This window comes from Physeter macrocephalus, unplaced genomic scaffold (genome assembly GCF_002837175.3).
Source record: "Physeter macrocephalus isolate SW-GA unplaced genomic scaffold, ASM283717v5 random_135, whole genome shotgun sequence".
Lineage (NCBI taxonomy): Eukaryota > Metazoa > Chordata > Mammalia > Artiodactyla > Physeteridae > Physeter > Physeter macrocephalus.
In genome coordinates, this window is record NW_021145421.1 from 68,183 (window position 1) to 85,875 (window position 17,693).

The 17,693-nt window shown below is 56.4% G+C and overlaps 1 protein-coding gene across 1 annotated transcript in view; it reads left to right on the forward strand.

The window, feature by feature from the left end:
• LOC102985046 (coronin-7) overlaps positions 1–17,693 on the forward strand; it is a gene marked incomplete at its 3' end in the record, with an annotated part of 54,312 nt that overhangs the window by 14,027 nt on the left and 22,592 nt on the right. The window contains exons 9-11 of the mRNA XM_055082470.1: positions 8,599–8,649; positions 14,159–14,245; positions 14,688–14,770. Coding sequence (XP_054938445.1) covers positions 8,599–8,649; positions 14,159–14,245; positions 14,688–14,770 — 221 coding nt within the window. The remainder of the gene's footprint in view (positions 1–8,598; positions 8,650–14,158; positions 14,246–14,687; positions 14,771–17,693) is intronic.

Here is a 17,693-nt window from a genome sequence, read left to right on the forward strand (position 1 = left end):
GTGTGTGTGTGTGTGTGTGTGTGTGTGTGTGTGTGTGCGTGAGAGAGAGAGAGAGAGAGAGAGAGAGAGAGACAGAATGAGACAGGATGGGAGCGAGGAGGAAGCTGGAAGGGAATTGTCATGGGAGGTGTTTTCTTTTTATCACCCAAGCATAGTAGTTTATGCTTGTTTTACAAATTTTGGAGAGCAGTGAAAAAGTAAAGAAGCAAAAAAAAAAAAAATAATAATAAGTCACCTGTAACCCTTCCACCCAGGGACAGGGCCTGTCACCATTTTGACATCTTTCTCTCTATGCTTTTTCTGTACGTATAGGAATCATACTCTCCATGTTAGTTTATCCTGCACTTTTTTTGTTCCACATAATAAACATTTTCTCTAATTCATCAAAAATTTAATAAATGTCATGGGAAATATTTAATCATATAGATTCACAGTTTTCTCAGTGGAGCTCCTACTCTCAGAAGCATGGATTACTTCCAGTTTATGTCACTGTGTTATAAGCTGTAACGTTTGAGTGTATTTGTATATAGGGTTTTTCTCTGCCTTCTCTGTGAGTTTCTTAGCCTAGAGCAGGGGCAGACTTTTTCTGTGAAGGGCCAGATTGTAGATGCTTTGGGTTTTGCAGGCCAGGCTGTCTCTGTCAGTGCACCTTGTACCAGAGCAGCAGCCATGGGCAGTACATGAGGAGCCTAGCTGTGTCCCAGTAAAACTGCATTGGTAGAGCCAGGTCTCAGGCTGGATGTGAGGCCCGTGGGCCTTAGAGCTTGCCCACCCCCACCTAGATTCCTATGAGGGGTGTTGCTGGCTGCAGGCTGTGAAGATTCTTAAGGTGGTTGATACATTTTAGCCGGCGGCTTTCCAGAGGAGGCGGCCCTGGGGCTGTTCTGTGAATGCCTTGGGCTCCAGCTTGGGCTTTGGGGGGAAACATGTGTCCATGGGTGCGCAGTCAGCCCTCTGAGGCTGGAGGTTGAACAGAGCCGGGCTGCCCGTCCCACATGTGAGTCCGTGAGGAAGTGTGTGGAAAGCCCCAGCCCCTGAGGGAGGGCCCTGCTCTTCCTCCGCCTCACAGCTCCAGTGGGTGCCTGAGGGGGTCAGAGCTGCAGCGCATGGCCGCAGGCAGCTTGACAGGAGGTCAGCAGGAAGGGGCCTTGGTTTCCATGGTGATGGAGCAACCCTGAGCAGACAGGTGCGGTCTCCACACCCCGTGAATGTTCTGAGCAGGGACTGGCCTCAGCGACGGCTGAGGAAGGAAGGAAAGCTTCTGTAGAGCTCGCTGAGGCCTCCCGCCAGCATCCCACCCTGCCCGCAGGTACTGTGGCCTGGACGGCCCTTCACTTGAGAGCTGCAACCCACAAGGCCAGTCTAGCCTGTGGCCTCCACCCTGCGTACACTCGGCTCCAGGCTCCCAGCCCAGCCCCAGGCAGGGTGTCTGGGAAGCAGGTGTCTGGGGGCTGGACATGGGTCGTTTCCTGTGGAACAGCCAGAGGTGCCGGTGCTCCCCAGAGCTCCCGGCCCAGCTGAGCCTGATATGAACTGGACCCCCCAGAGTGGTCGGAAACCCCAGTGTGGTTGAGTCTGGCTTTGACGAGGCTGTGGAGGGATCGATTAGGAGGCAGGCACTCTCCCGGGGGTCCTGTCTCCCGGGGGTCCTGCTGTGTTCAGAGGCAGCCAGGTCAGGGGTATGGCTGGGGGCAGGGTTGGGCCAGCGGAGGCCGAGCCTGAGGCCATGCGAGGGCTTTGTTCTGAGGGCAGCAGGCAGCGGTCACCGTGGTGGAGGACACGGTGTGGGGGTGGGGTGATGGCAAGGAGCATGTCAGCCTCCAGGAAGGGGGCCAGCGCAGGGAGAAGTGACTCCCGGGGGAAGGCCTGGCGGAGCATGGGGCTGGGGGTACCTAGGAGGGGGACGAGGGCATTGGGTCCAGGGACTGCTTGCAGATGCCTTGTTGGTGGAACTACGCAGGAGCTGTCCCTGTTGAGGCAAGGGGGCTGGGCCCTGTCCCCATGCTGACCAGTCACTGGACATGCGCATGGCTGTGGGCAGCAGTGCCAGGAGGGGTGACAGCTGCGAGCCCTCAGCACCCAGGGATGGAGGGCCTCACCACAAACCCTGCAGCCACGGCAGTCCCCAGGGTGCCATCCCTGGGGACAGCTTTCCCAGGATCTGGCTGCAACCTTGCGAGAGGAACCCTGGGCCACTGGTCTCATCCTCTCCCCACCACCCAGGCTGGGCTCCTGAACTCTGGACTGCCCCCCTGCTGGTTACAGGGGGCTTCTCTGTTATGGGGGTCCAGCCCCATGTCCCCAGGGGTCTGAGCCCCATTTACCATCAAAATTGGGCCTGGAGCAGGGCGGGTGGAGAAGGAAGTGCTACCCAGTCACAGAGCACCCTGTCCCCATTGTGTCCTGGGATGGCGACTCAACTCCTCACCTGCTGGTGTCTTGGGGGGATGGATTAGTGGAGAGACCATCTCTGAGTCTGGTGGACCTCTGTGCCTTCTCCACCCAGAGCCCAAAGGCGCAGGGACGAGAAGCATAGATTTCCCAAGTGGGTTGCCTGGAGTGGTGCCCAGGGGAGGCCCCCCCCAGCTCCCACCCCAGTTCCTAGACCTGGTTACCTGTGGGGACACAGGGCCTTGCGATACTGTTGATGTGAGTGCGGCATCCTGGGGGAGGACGCTGTCCTTGAAGGGTGTTACATGTCAGTGAGTGCCGGGCATCACCACAGTCCTGTGTTCACTGCCCCTTCCTTTGCTGTAAAGGGAGCCTCAGGATCCTGAACGGGTTCATCAAAAGCTGCAAGCCCTTGGGGAGTGGTGCAGGAGGAGGGCTGCCCCTGTGACCGCAGTCCAGGTGGAGGTGCCCATGGGTTTGTTCTGAGAGTGTGGGGAGAGCCCGTGAGGGGCCCACCCTCAGCAGGAGGGAGCCTGAGCCCCTCTTGACCAGTGGTCGGCAACATTCTTCTCATCAGAGCTGCCCTGGTCTTCACATTGTGCTCCCCGCCAACCCCACGGGGAAAACCTCCCTGGCCACCTGGTTATGACTCCCATCCTGCCTTGGAGCAGTTCTACCTGCAGGCCTCCTGATGCCCCTGCAGGGCGAGGGGCTGGCCCATCCCACTGAAGCCCCTTCCGGCTCCGCTCCCAGCTCCTGCGGCCGAGGGGAGGAGCAGGTGGCCGCTAGGGGGCGCGCTGGCCCCACAGATGGCTGGGCTTGGCCAGCTGGGCTCCCACTCCACCGGGAGTGTGCCTGTGAGCCCAGCGCCTCGGCAGCCCAGTGCCACCCCTGCTGCCCGGCCCTGCAGGCTCCACCAGCGCCAATCCAGCCCCCAGTGCCCAGTCTGAAGCCTGGTCTGGACCTCCTGTTGGAATTCTGCACTCGATGGCCCAGCTGCCTTTAGGGAGGTGCCCAGGTCCCAAGACTGTGTGCCTCTGACCTGTGAGAAGTGCTGCCATCACCCTCACCCCACCCTGGGCTCGGGGGTTTGCCCAGGTCACAGAGCACATCAGTGGTGGATTTGGCGTCCTAACCCTGCCTGTCTGGTTTCCACAAGGGTGGGAGTGGCCCTTGCTGCCAGGAGGCCTTCTCTCTTGCCTGTCATCTGTCAAGATCCAATGTCACTCACTGCTTGACCCATCCTCTGTCTGTCTCGTGCTGCCCTGTCTCTGTTCTCAATCTCTGGTTCTTTCACTGTCCCTTTCTGTCTTTTCTGTGTCTATAGTTGTCTCTGTTCTCTGTCTTTCTCTCTGTCTTTCTGTGCCTCTGTTCTTCTCTGACCCTCTATCTTTCCCCATCCTCTCTCTGTCTCTCACTGTTCTTTCTGCCTGTCTCCATCCTGTGTCCCTCACTGTCCTTGTCTGTCTGATCGCTGTCTGTCTCTAAGCAGCCTCCTCCCGACCGAGGCTGTGGAGTGGACGTTGCCTCAGAACTAACCCCTGGACTGTGCCTGGTGCCCACCTGGCATGTAGCAAGTGCTCAGTAAACTGCAGCTAGAAGTAGAACCCTGGGACCCTGCCCGTGAAGGCCCGTGAAGGGAGGCCTGGCTTTCGAGGCCTCTGCAGGCTGACCCCTCCCTTGTCTAGCTGTGTGCTTGCCTGCTGCCCCCCACTCCTGCCATTCACTCTCCCTGTATGACCTTGTCTTCCCTCCACGTCTCATGCCAGCAAGCTCCTGTCTCCACATCTTTGCTCATTCTCTTCCTCCTCCCTCGAATGCCTTTCCCTTTCCAGTACAAGCTCCACTTGTCCTCTGGGCTCAAGTCCGGTCCAGGTTCCTCCCCAGAGTTACCTGTGAACACCTCTGGGTTGCAGACACCAGCACTCGGCAGGGACTGTCTGCTCTGTCTGAATCCCAAGCACCTAGGCAGGGCCAGGCAGACAGGGCCAGGAGTCCCCATATTCCCCTCCCCACTCTATCTTGCATTGGTGAGGTGCGTTTGTTATAGTTAAACCAATGTTGCTACAGTAACTAAAGCCCACAATCTACATTAGGGTTCACTCTTTTTTTTTTTTTTTAAACAAACTTGGTCTTTCTTTTTTTTAAAAAAAATATTTATTTATTTATTTGGCTGTGCTGGGTCTTGGTTGCGGCACGTGGGATCTTCGCTGCCGCTTGTGGGATCTTCGTTGCAGCATGCAGGATCTTTAGTTGCGGCGTGCAAACTCTTAGTTGCGGCATGTGGGATCTAGTTCCCCAATGAGGAATCAAACCTGGGCCCTCTGCATTGGGAGCATGGAGTCTTAAGCCACTGGACCACCAGGGAAGTCCCCAGGGTTCACTCTTGATGTGCTTTCTATGGGTTCCCACAAATGCATGACGTCATGTATCCATCATTACAGCATCACACAGGATAGTTTCACTGCCCTAAAAAAGTGCACTGTGCTTCACTCTTTCATCCCTGCCTTCCTCTTCCCAAACCCCTGGCAACCACTGATCTTTTTGTTGTCTCTGTAAGATTTGCCTTCTCCTGGATGTCGAGTGTCATATAGTTGGAATCACAGAATATGTAGCCTTTCCAGATTGGCTTCTTTCACTTAGTAATATGCATTTATAGGTCTTCCATATCTTTTTGTGGACTGATAGCTATTTTTTTTAAATTTTGGTATAAAAAGCACATATAAAATTTGCCATCTTAACCATTTTAAATACAGTTCTAATATTAAGTATATTTACATTGTTGTGAAATAGAACTGAAACTCTACACCCACTGAACAACTTCTCTTTGGCCCCTCCCCCAGCCTCTTGTAATCATTTTACTTTCCATATCTATGAATTTGACTACTTTACATATCTCATGTAAATGGAATCATACATTATTTGTTACTCTGTAAATGGTTTATTTCATTTAGCATAATGTCCTTAAGGTTCATTCATACTGTAGCATGTGACAGGGTTTCCTTTTTCAGACTGAAAAATATTTCATTGAATGTGTATACCATGTTTTGTTTTGTTTTTTGGCTGTGTTGGGTCTTTGTTGCTGTGCGCTGGCTTTCTCTAGTTGCAGAGAGCGGGGGCTACTCTTTGTTGCAGTGCATGGGCTTCTCATTGCGGTGGCTTTTCTTGTTGCGGAGCATAGGCTTCAGTAGTTGCAGCACGCAGGCTCAGTAGTTGTAGCACACGGGCCCTAGAGCGTGTGGGCTTCAGTAGTTGTGGCGCATGGGCTCTAGGGTGCACAGGCTTCAGTAGTTGTGGCATGTGGGCTCAGTAGTTGTGGCTCTTGGGCTCTAGAGTGCAGGCTCAGTAGTTGTGGCGCACTGGCTTAGTTGCTCCGTGGCATGTGGGATCTTCCTGGACCAGGGATCGAACCCATGTCCCCTGCATTGGCAGGAGGATTCTTAACCACTGTACCACCAGGGAAGTCCCATTGTTTTGATTATCCATTCATCTGTCAGTGGACACTTGGGTTGCCTCTGTGTCTTGGCTATCGTGAATAATGCTGCTGCAAATACGGGTGTGCAAATATTTCTTTGTGACCCTGTTTTCAGTTCTTTTGGGTTTATACCCAGAATTGCTGGATCATATGATAATTCTATTTTTAATTTTTTGAGGAACTGCTAGACTGTTTTCCATAGCATCTGTACCATTTTATGTTCCCACCAACATGCACAAGGATTCCAACTTTCCACATCCTCATCAACACTTGTTATATTCTAGATTTTTTGATAGTAGCCATTCTGTCGGGTATGAGGTGATATCTTACTATAATTTTCATTTGCACTTATCTGAGGATTAGTGATGTTAAACATCTTTTCACATGCTTGTTGGCCATTTGTGTATCTATGGGAAAATGTCTATTCAAGTTCTTTGCTTTTTTTTTTTTTTTTTTTTTTTTTGCGGTACGTGGGCCTCTCACTGTTGTGGTCTCTCCCGTTGCGGAGCACAGGCTCCGGACGCGCAGCTTCAGTGGCCATGGCTCACCGGCCCAGCCGCTCTGCGGCATGTGGGATCTTCCCGGACCGGGGCACGAACCCGTGTCCCCTGCATCGGAAGGAGGACTCTCAACCACTGCGCCACCAGGGAAGCCCTTCTTTGTGTTTTTTGGATATAAGTTCTTTCTCAGATATGTGCTTTGCAAATGTTTTCTCCCAGTCTGTGGCATGTCTTTTTATTTTCTTAACAGTGTCTTTTGCAGACCAGTAGTTTATAATTTTAATGAAGTCCCATTTATCAGTTTTTTCTTTCATAGGTCACACTTTTGGTATAGTATCTAATAGGTCATTGCCAAACCCAAGGTCACCTAGGTTTTCTCGTATGCTATCTTCTAGAGGTTTTATAATAAAGTTTTGTGTTTTTATGTTTAAGACTATGATCCATTTTTAGTTGATTTTTGTGAAAGATGTAAAGTCTATGTCTAGATTCATTTCTTTGCATGTGGATGCCCAGTTGTTCCAGCACCATTTGTTGAAAAGACTGTCTTTGCTCCATGGTATTGCCTTTGCTCCCTTGTCGAAGATCAGCTGGCTGTCGTTAAGGGGGTCTTTCTCTGGGCTCTCTGTTCTGTTCCATTGATCTATTTGTCTATCCTTGTGCAGATCCACACCGTCCTGATTACTGTAGCTTTAGAATATAGCCAGGAAGCAGCAGTCCTCCACCTTTGTTCTTCTCCTTTATTTTGTGTTGACCGTTCTGAGTCTTTTGCCTCTCCACATCAGCTTCATAATCAGTTTGTCGATATTCACAAAACTTGTTGGGATGGTCATTGGGATTGTATTGAATCTATAAGTCAAGTTGGGAAGAGCTGATATCTTGACAATATTGAGTATTCCTAACTGTGAACATGGAATATCTCTCCATTTGTTTAGTTCTGTGATTTCTTTCAGCGGTTTTGTAGTATTCCTCATGTAGATCTCATACGTATTTTGTTAGTTTGTTTTTTGTTAGTTTGTTTCTTTTTTGGCTGTGCCGCGTGGCATGCAGGGTCTTGGTTCCCTGACCAGGGATTGAACCTGCGCCCCCTGCAGTGAAAGCATGGAGTCTTAACCACTGGACCACCAGGGAAGTCCCATTTTGTTAGATTTCTAGCTAAGTATTTCAATTTTCGGGGGTGCTGATGTAAATGGTATTGTGTTTTTACTTTCAAATTCCAATTGTTCATTGCTGGTTGATTGTTTTTTGAAATAAGAAGATATGAATCTGTGCTGATTGGAAAAAAGTGGAGCCGTGCTAAGATATAAAAAGGAAAAGCTGATCACCCCTCACCTGCCTCACCCCAGGTGCCAGCATTAAAACACGGCCCATGCCTGTCAAGACCTTTCTCCTTACTCAGCAGACTTGCAAAACATACAGGAATGTGGTCAGGCAAATGGAGTTTTTTACTTTTACCACAGTAGAATCACACCACACTGCATAACTCTGCATTTTTCTTTTTGCAGTTAACAATTTATCATGGCCAAGCCTGTAAATAGTCAACGGATACAGATTCCGCCTCCTCTCCCCCAGTTCTTTATGCATGTACATTTATGTACACTTTCACACTCACACACTCAGAAAGATTAATCCACAGAAAGAAAGCTGTTTATATAAGGTATGGGCATTTTGTTTTGTTTTGTTTTTTTTCTTTTTTCGTCTGTTCCCATCTCCACCCTCAGTCAGGTATTCTGAACCAGTAACTGCGTGCTGAGTGATGGATGGATGTGCAAGCTTGCCGTCCTGGTTAGACGCCAAGTTAAGTGTAGAAATGATGTTGTCCTGTGAGCCCCTCTAGGCTGGGCTGAGCACAGGGCCGGACACACGTGTAGTGGCTGGTGACCTAGAGTTTGGTTCTGGTCCTCAGTTTCTCCATCTGTGAAGGGGTCATGGTGTTAGCACGGCTTCATAAGGTGGTTGGAAAGATAGGGTGAGATCATGCGTGTCACATAGTAGGTGCTCAGGAAATGTGAACTCTTGTCACCGTCTTTGTTGTGGGTGACTGGGGCTGGAAAGGGGGCCTGCCCCCTGCTGTGAGAAGGAGGAACTGGGCTGGGGGGGGGGTCGCCTGGTGCCTGATGCTCAACCTGTGTACTGGGTGTGGGACCATCAGAGCCTAGGGGTGGGGGAGATAGGCCCCCTCCCAGAGGACCTCCCCGGCCTGATTGTGCTGTTTTCTCCTCTCTGCTTTTTCAGGACAAGCAGTTGCGCATCTTTGACCCCAGAGCCAAGCCCGAGGCCTCCCAGGTGAGTTGTGTGGGCAGCTGAGCTGGATTGAGGCCCCAGCGGCTCCAGCAGGCGCAGGCAAGGGCAGCTCAGCCTCTGGCACACAGATTCTGCCATGCCCCGTGCCCCTCGCTGAGGCCTGGCGGGTACGTGGGGGTCACCTGGGAGGTGGCTCGAAGCTCTTTCTGGGAAGCATGTTCTGGGTCTTGGGAGGATCCAGCTTTGATCACAGGGTGGGGGCAGCCAGGCTGCCCACAGGCCTTCGGTGGAAGCATCCTGTGGCTTCAGGAAGCTAATTTGAGATTCCAACTTCCTCTCCTTTGAAACCCTCATCCCTACCCACCTTTCCTGGTACGGTCAGCGGAGGCCAGCCACAGAGGAGCCAAAAAGACCCAGCCCCCACCCTCTGCACCCCTCCAGGCCCTGGTGCTGGGGGGCCTGCCTGGTCTGTGGGCCCCGGGCGCTGAGCGGGTTTGGTTTGTGTCTGGCTGTGCATGGGTGCATGTGGCCCTTCGAGTTCCAAACGAGGAGGCCCGGCGATGGGTTCATGCTGCAGGCATTGAGCCACTGGGGACTCGTTCATTCATTTGAGAACAAGTTGGTGCCAGGCACAGAATGTTCTGTGGTGAACGAGACAGACACGGGGCAATTGCTGGGGGGGCTCCTCTTGCTGGAATGATTTAGTGCTTCCCTGAGGAGCTGGCTTGGGGCTGAGGCCTAAGTGCTGCTGTGGACGGCCTGGGGCGGGCTGAGCTTGTCCTAGGAGCCTGAGTCAGGGGCTTGTCACCTGTGTTTTGGGAGCCATTAGGGTTATAAGCCAACAATGAAATTAGCAGATTTACATTTTTAAAAATTCTTCTAGAAGCTGAGGAGCCTTCTTTCCTGAGGAAGGTGCTGTTCAGGGTTCTGCTGCCAGCTCGTGGGCAGAGCTCCCCAGCGAGGCCCCAGGCCCAGCAGAGATGCCTCATCTCCATTTCTAGGACTTGTTCCCCACCCGGGGTCAAGGGTAATCCACCAGTCTAAACTCAAGCAGTAGTAGCGCACACAGACACACACACAGACACACAGACACACACAGACACACACACACTCTCTCGCGCTCTCTCTCTCTCTCTCTCTCTCTCTCTCTCTCTCTCTCCCCCCCCTTCATACAGCCAACTGCAGCTCTTTCCCAGGGCAGTGCAGTCAGCTCCACCTCTGACTGGCCGAAGACCAAGAGGAGGCCTCATCCTGGCAGGTGAACCAAGCCCAGCAGAAGTGGCTTTAGCTCCACCCTGGCCCTGCTTCCTCGAGTCTGGGTCTTGGTTCCTTGGTCTCCTCGCCCCTTGGCTGTGGTGGAGCTGTGTGAGCCTCAGGGCAGCGTGAGCAGTGGGCCTCATTGTAGTTTTCTGTGCTAAATAACCTTCAGTCTTTGCCTGGAAAGGGGCCCCAGGCTCAGCTCGAGGAGGGAGACTGAGGCCCTCTCCGTGCAGCTGTCTCAGGTCACCCTCTCCTCCCCAGGGTCCAGGCCACAGCGCCCGGCACCTCCATTCCTGCCCCAGCTGGGCAGTGCCTCTGGCCAGCTCATCCAGCTGAACCCTTTCCTCCTTTCTCTCCTCCTCCTCCAGCAACGGGGGGCAGTCATGGTGCTGAGGTAGAGATGCAGTGGCTGCCGTCCAAGGGCTCCAAGTTCAGAGAAGAGGGAGGGAGCCCCCTTGAAGGGGGTTTCTGGGCCGAGGAGACCCGGGAAGAGCGTGGGTGGCTCCCACCCCCTCCTAGCTCCTGGGACAGTGCCTGTGCTTGGCCGCTTGTGCGGGGGCAGCAGGACCTGGAATGCTGCCCTCTGCCTGGCCCTGCCCCCCACTTCCGCCAGGGCATCTGGCCCACACCTGGCTTCTATTAAGAAAACTGCTGCTGGCAGCCAGGGTCGGTGTGAGCCGAGGGGCCAGCTCGGGGGAGAGGCCTTCTGGGAGTGCCTTCTCCTGAGATCTTCCTTCCCCATTGGAGGGGGTACAGGTGGGGGTTGGGGAAGAAGGCACTGCCCTCCCTCCAGCTTCTGCCCTCCCTGCCCCACTGGCTGTCCCCATGGCCTGGAGGCTGGGCAGGGAGGCCTGGGGAGTCCTCCCTCCACTGTCTTTTTTGGGCCCTGCCTCTGGAGACTGGAGCTTGGAGCAGGGGATGCTTGGGCGGCTCCCTCCTGTTCACACCCTCTGCTTTGTTTTTAGGTTGCATTTATGACGGGTTATTATGTCCCAAGCTCTTGGCACGCACAACCTCCTTCCACTCTCCTGACCGTCCTGTAAAGTCAGTCCTTTGGTCATTTTTTCCCCAGGGTTACACAGCTGGGTGGCAGAGGCAGGTTCGGTCCATCTGACTCCGGAGCCCCAGGCCTCTCCTGCCCCTTCACTGTGCCAGAGCCCCAGTGGGGGTGGCCGGGGCCCTGAAGCCATGGCCGTGCCAGGGAAGTAGAAGCCACAGCTGAGGGGGTACCCAGGGATGGTGAGCTTCAACAAGCTGGTCCAGGGCAGGAGGGGGCCAGAGGACCTCTGGCGTGGACAGGTGGAACTGCTCCTTCCGACCACCCCGTGTCAGGCAGGCCTGGGGGGCCAGCATCTGCAGCCCAGTTCTGAGCCTGGCTGAGGAGGGGTGTGGGTGAGTGATGGGGGTCTTACCACCAGGGAAGGTCCCCTCACCCTAGGAAGGAGCCCAGGGCCGCTCTTCCAGTCGCCCTGCCCCACACAGGAAGCGTTGCTGTGGCGACAGAGAGGGGGATTTGGCTTCACTGCAGCTGGAATGCTGGGTATGCGCCTGCTACTGGCGCCCCTGTACTGGGCAGGCGCGGCCTGGCCTCAGCCCCTCCTGTTCTCTCCTTGGGGCCAGGTGTGGGGGAGACATGGGGGTACCGAGGGGCTTCTCCACAAGCAGGACACCTAGCTGCCTGTAAAAGGGAAACCCCAAGGCCTGGCCTGCAGGCTCGGGGTCACCATCAGTGGCTTCCTATGACAGGACTCAGGTTCGGGTGGCAGGGTGCCTGGGTCCCAACTGCAGCCTCCCCTCTACCCCAGGAGAATGAGAATCCAGGGATTTGGAGGGAGGGCTCCTCCTCCCCAAGTCCCACTGAGGTCAGCAAAGAACTTGCCATTTTTGAAATTGAAAGTCACTCCAGTGATCTGGGTATAGAGGATTGGGGAGGGGGGTCCTTGGCCTCCCCTCCAAGTTGCTGGGGCTTCCTCTGGCCCCCGGGACAGACTGAGCTGGGTGTGCCCATGGTGGGTGCACTGGGCTCAGCCTAAGCTCTGACCTCGTCTCCACTTCCTGGGTGCCGTGTCCTCTGAGACCCGAGGTGAGAGTGGAGAGCTGTGGGGCGAGCAGGACTCGCCAGCCCACAATGCCTTGCCCATCACTGCCTGGTTCCCCCAGTGTGAACTCGTCCAGGGAGGATTGCTGGAGACCCGAGGTGCCTGGGGGCAGCCAGCATCCTGGGCTCCTCCTGGTCTGGGCTCTGCTGCCTTCTGGCTGTGCCTGTCTCCTCGCCTGTCCTCCATCAGCTCCTCTTTTGCAGACAGAACAGTAACGGTTGGTGCGGGTGGCTGTTCTGCTGGGTGACTTGGGGCAGATGGCTTCCTCTCTCTGGGCCTCTGGTTTCTCTGTGTGTAAAATAGGAAGGTGGACGGGCCAAGGAATGTTCCATCCAAACCTGTGCCTCTGGATGAAAAACGCTCCCTCGCTGTCCACAGGCCCTGTAGACCCTGCACCGCCTCCTCCTCTCCCCCAACCCCGCTGCCAGCTGTGCCGGCCTCTTCGCTCTCCGAGACCCTGACTCTTCACAGATGCAGGTCCCTACCACTGGCTCACGCCTGCCAATCCTTCACATCTTAAGTGTTACCTTAAATCCACTGCCCTCAATTATACTCTATTGTACCCTGTGACCATGCTTCTAAAAAATGCACATTGATGTATGCCGGGCACAACCCTGAGCGCTTCACCCTCCACAGTGGGTCCGTCATGGTGCTCTTTGTGTGGGTCAGGACACTGAGACACATCCTGGGACGAGGCTGTTGGCGGCTTGGCTTTCACCCAGCCAGTCTGACTCCAAAGCTCGTGCCCATAACCCCCCACTTACAGCAACTCGCTGACATAGTTATTTCTGTTTGGTTCACATCTGCCTTTCAACCTGCATGTTCTATGAGTTTGCGGACCCTTTCTGTTTTGTTGACGATGTCCCCAGTGCCTAGTGTCATGCGCAGCTCGAATATTCATATTATGAAAGAGTGAGCAGCCCTGCTTCACCCAGGACGTGACCGTCCATCTGAGATGTGTCTGGCCCCACTGCCAGCTCCCAGCGCAGTACCTGGCCAGGAGGAGGCCTGCACGGCTGTTGACTGAATGAATGGTGTGCTAACGTGGTGCGAGCCGTCTGGTGCTCCTTACGTGGGATGTTTGCACACCGATGAGAGGGCGAGAGCCCATGTGACACTTCTGATCGACCTTGGGGTGTTGGTGGCGGAGCTGACCCTTGCCCTGACACCACAGCCCCTCTTGCATAAAGAGAGGGATGTTGGGCCCTAGTTCTCAGGCTCCAGCCCTGACTTCCTGTGCCGACTACAGCCGGGTGGGAAGGAAGCAGTGAGAAAAGCCCCTTGAACGACACGGAGCCGTTTCCTATGGTCTCCCACGCTGGGGTCGGCTTCCGCGGGCTGGGGAGGGGGCGTGGGGCCAGCTCCTCACAGCCGCCTGCCTCCCTCATTCATTCCCAAGGAGATCGTGGGAAGCTGGGAGGAAGCTGGCCACAGTTTGGGGTGAGCTAATTTTGGTAACAGGGTCTTTGGTCTCAGGCTCCAGGGGCCAGGGTGACTGGGAGGGAGCTGTTTGCATTTCCTCTGGCCCCCTCAGCTCCCCCCTGCTTGGGCCCGGGGGACAGGGCCGCCTGCGGTTTGAACTCGTCTCTCCTCCCTGGGGCCCAGCAAACCTTCCTGCTGGCAGCTCCAGCACCACGGGAGGGCCAAGAGGGGCACTCTTCTGCCCTCTCCAGGGACTGTTCCCCATGCTTGGCACCAGGCCCTCTCCCCGGCCCCCTGGCAGCATCAAGAGGCAGCAGTAATACTCGTAATCCCTCGATTTGCATGGCGCTTTGTGGCCGGCCTGTTCCTATCACATGTGGTCTCAGTTGATCCTCGCGACAGTCCTGGGAAGTAGGCGGCCCAGGCCACGAGCAAGGAAAATGAAGTTCCGAGAGGGCGCTGGGGTCCTCAGAGCCCGAGGATGATGACCGGCAGCCAAGTGCCTCCCCCCGGACACCTGCAGAGGCAAGGACGTGCCACCATCCTGAGCCCCATCACCGCGGCAAGAGGGGCCTGGCCATGAGCAGAGCAGCCCGACAGGCCCCTTACAAGGAGGGAGACTGAGCCCAAGCTTGGTGGCCAAGTAGGCCCTCTGGGTGCAGAGCTGTCCCCAGCTGGCCCCTCCTGCCCTCTGGAGGGCTCCCAGGTGGGTGGCCCCCCCCGAGGAGGCCCCCAAGGCTCAACTCAGTGCCATCTTTTTCCTCCTCCAGAGCACGTGGGCCCATGAGAACAGCAGGGATGGCCGGCTGGTGTGGACAGGCACCCAGGAACACCTTGTGTCCACCGGCTTCAACAAGGTAGGGCTCCTCCCGGAGGAGTAGGGCATCCACACCAAGAGGGCGGGGATGAGGCCCACTGGGAGGGGGGGTGCTGGGGCCAGCTCCAGACCCGTCCATATACGGCCCTGTGTGCAGCCGGGTCTCAGAGCCCCAGGGGACCAACGGCTGCTGAAAACTGGCAGATTCCATCTGCAATAGCTAAGCCTGACCCTGGGAACTGTGGTGGGCCCCCCCGCCGGGACCAGAGTCCACAGAGGAACCGCCCCTTGTCTCTTGTCACCTAAGGGTTCTTAAAGGGGCAGGACATGAAAACCCAAACTCTCCCTCCCTGGTATGACTCACCCTCCCCCCCACCCTGAATGCTTTGCTCTGGGGCAAGTGCTCCCGTGCCAGGCTGTGTCCTTAGTCCCTGGGTTCTGGGCTGGGCCCCTCTGAGCCCCTCTCTGCCCCCTCTCTGCAGATGTGTGAGCGTGAAGTGAAGCTCTGGGACGCCCGGCTCTTCTCTAGCGCCCGCACCTCCCTCACCCTGGACACCTCTCCCAGGTAGGAGTGGCTGGCGTGTTGGGATGACTGGGGGCATTGAGGACCCAGTGTTGTCTGTAAGTGTACACTGCTGGTTGTGGGGCAGGCCTCTGCCCGGGGGCTCGTGCTGGTGTGTTTTGGCATTTGGGGAGGGGACTGTGACTCGGCGGTGCGGGGACAGGGGCTCTGGGGATGTGCTTGATTTTGCTGTGAGTGTTCTGGTGGAGCCGAAGACTGAAGAAACTGAGGCTACGATCATGAGGTGGCCGCGGCTTGATGTGGGGTCAGGTGGGCTGGCAGGCCTGGAGGCTCCAGTGCAGGACGGAGGCAGGCCTCGGACCCGCAGTTTCTGTGAGACCTCAGCCCTGGCCACATGCTTGTCACTGGTGGTCCTGGGCGGGTTGGGGGGGGTGCAGGCAGCCTGGAGGTACAAGTGCACCTCATCCTTCCACCCTCCTGGAAGCGTGTGCAAGAGGGTTTATGGTGGTACCCCACGGGGTTCTGGCCCAGCCAGCTCTGTGCAGGGATAACCCACGCACCAGGAGGCCTGCTGAGGAGATGAGGTACAGGAGGCTGGAGGACCAGCCCGGCTGGCGCAGGAGGCGGTGGGACCTGGTCCCTGTTCAGCTGTGACTCTCGGGGCGGCTTGCTGAACCCCCCACCCAGGCAGGGACCTGGGAGGTCAGAGCCAGGATGGGGCCTTGGTCCTTGGATATCCATTCAGCCCCTTCCTCTTCTGTTTTACAACTAGGGAAACTGAGTCATAGAGGGCGTGGTGACCTGTCCAGGCTCTGGGAGCAGTGAGGGCTGTGTCTGGGGCACGCAGGGCTGAGTGCCATAAGAGCTCCTGCCAGGGCGACCCCGCTGAGAGCCCCCAGAGAAGGGGAAACCGTCAGGGTGGCACTCCCATCCTGTCTCACAACCCAGGGAAAGGCTGGGGTGCTGGAAAGGCCCAATTTGCAGATGAGGGAGGCAAGGCTGAGTGAGATCCCATACCAGTAGGTGTGAGGCCTCTGTCTGCTCTTGGCCCTGGGGATACAGCGGGATGTTACCAGGGCCCCCCTGCGCTGGAGGAATCAGGGCCCCCAGGCCTTCTGGCTTCATGTCCAGCAACCCCTCCCCCAGCCCTCATGCTGCACTGATATCTTGTCCTCCACGCCTACCCAGGCCAGACAGCCCCTTCCCTATGGGGCCCCCCAGCAGAGGGAGGGAACTGGCCCAGCCTGGAAAAGGGAGCCAGCACTACCATCAAGTGCTCCTCTCCCCACCACTTCCTGCCTTCCAGGCTCCGCCCCAGTCTGTGCTGGCCCCCCCGCACCCCGAGGAGCAGCCCCCGCCCAGCCCCAGTGTGGCCCCTGGGGGAGTTAACGATGCCCAGACCCCATGGTGCCACTGGCCAAGGCTGACCCTGTAATTATAGCAGTTAAGAATAGCCTCGCAGGGCCAGCGAGGCCTGGAATTTCTCAAATCACTCCCAGATGGGTGGCCAGGCCAGTGTCCCTCCCCCTTCATCCCCCAGTCCTGGCCACTGCCCCACTGGGCCCACGCCCTTGGCAAAGGAGCTGGGACTCTCCAGCCCTCTACAAAGCTGGTGGACGCCAGGGATGCGTGCTCCAGGCTGGCCTGAGAGGTGGTGGGTCCCCTACCCCCAGGCTCCCCAGAAGCCAGAACCCCTCAGGAGCCCCCTGGGGTGTCGGGGGCTGCTGAGTGAACTGGACTGAAGGTAGGAAGTGTGCAGGGTGTCAGCTGCGGGCACGGCATGGGTCTCCACTGCACCCGCTCAGTTTCTTTTCTATTTTACAGATTTTCCATCTCCATTTGGGCAGAACAGTATGAGCTCTTATAAGAGCTATAGGAGGCCAGGGGTCAGGCACATGCCCCTCCCCATCCTCTCCCAGGGAGGACCCAGGGCCCTACCCTCCCAGGGGCCTCTGTCTCTGCTCCCATCTATGCCCTTCCCCTGCTCATCTGTGTTGTTTGTGGAGTGTACCTCCCCACGTGGGAAGCGCAGGGCAGCAGGTCCTATCTGTAAAGCTGGGCTCGGGCGGCAGGTCCACAGATGGCTGCCCCGTACTTCCTGTGCTGGGTGGAGGTTGGGGGTTACTGGCAGGGCCTGGGCTAACGGAGCAGCTCATGCTCCGGTCCGGGAGACGCAGAAACACCACCTGTCTCGGGTGCCCTGCTCCTGGGCTAGGTGAATGGTCAACAGTATCGGCCCTGAGCTGAAGGCAGATGGAGATTTTTCTCCACATGTTACCAAAGAATAAAAGCTGAAGCCGGAGAAATCGATCTTCTCTTGAGGTCGCCCTGGCAGCAAGCCTCACAGGGTGGAGGCTGGGAGTCTGCTCTGCTTCTTCACACTGAGGTGTCCACCTCTGGCCAGAGGCACTGGCCCTGCATCTCAGCGAGTTCCCTGGAGGTTGGGAGCCCCCTCCCTGCCTGCCTTCTGCAGCTCTCAGTAGCCCCTCCCCTCTCCTGGAGGGCCAAGCCCTCCCACCAAGGCTGGTACCCCCACCTCCTGGGCCAGGGAGCAGGTGTTGGGATCCGTCCCTGCCTGCTGTGAGCAAGCTGCTGTCTCACTGTTCCCGGCCTGTGATTCTCTTCTGTAGAGGGATTGCTGGACGTGAAATGGGAGCATGTGTAGCCCGCATGGCAGAGGGCCTGTGGCAGCGAGGACCCAGCAGTTGGGGGCTGGCGTTTCCCCACAGCAGGATCACCCTGGGTAGTGGCTGTATCTTGGCTCGGTCCCCAACTTATTCCCTGGCCCTCTTTTCGTCCCCCGGCCCCTCATCTGATGGGATGCCCGAAGACCTTTTCTGGGAGGGCTGGCGTGAGTGCTCAGGCCCCTTTCTGTGGGCCCCACCACTCACCCCGCCCCTGCGGCCCCACTAGCCAGGTTTAGCTTTGCAGTGAAAACATTCATTCAGCAGCCACTGTGTTTAGC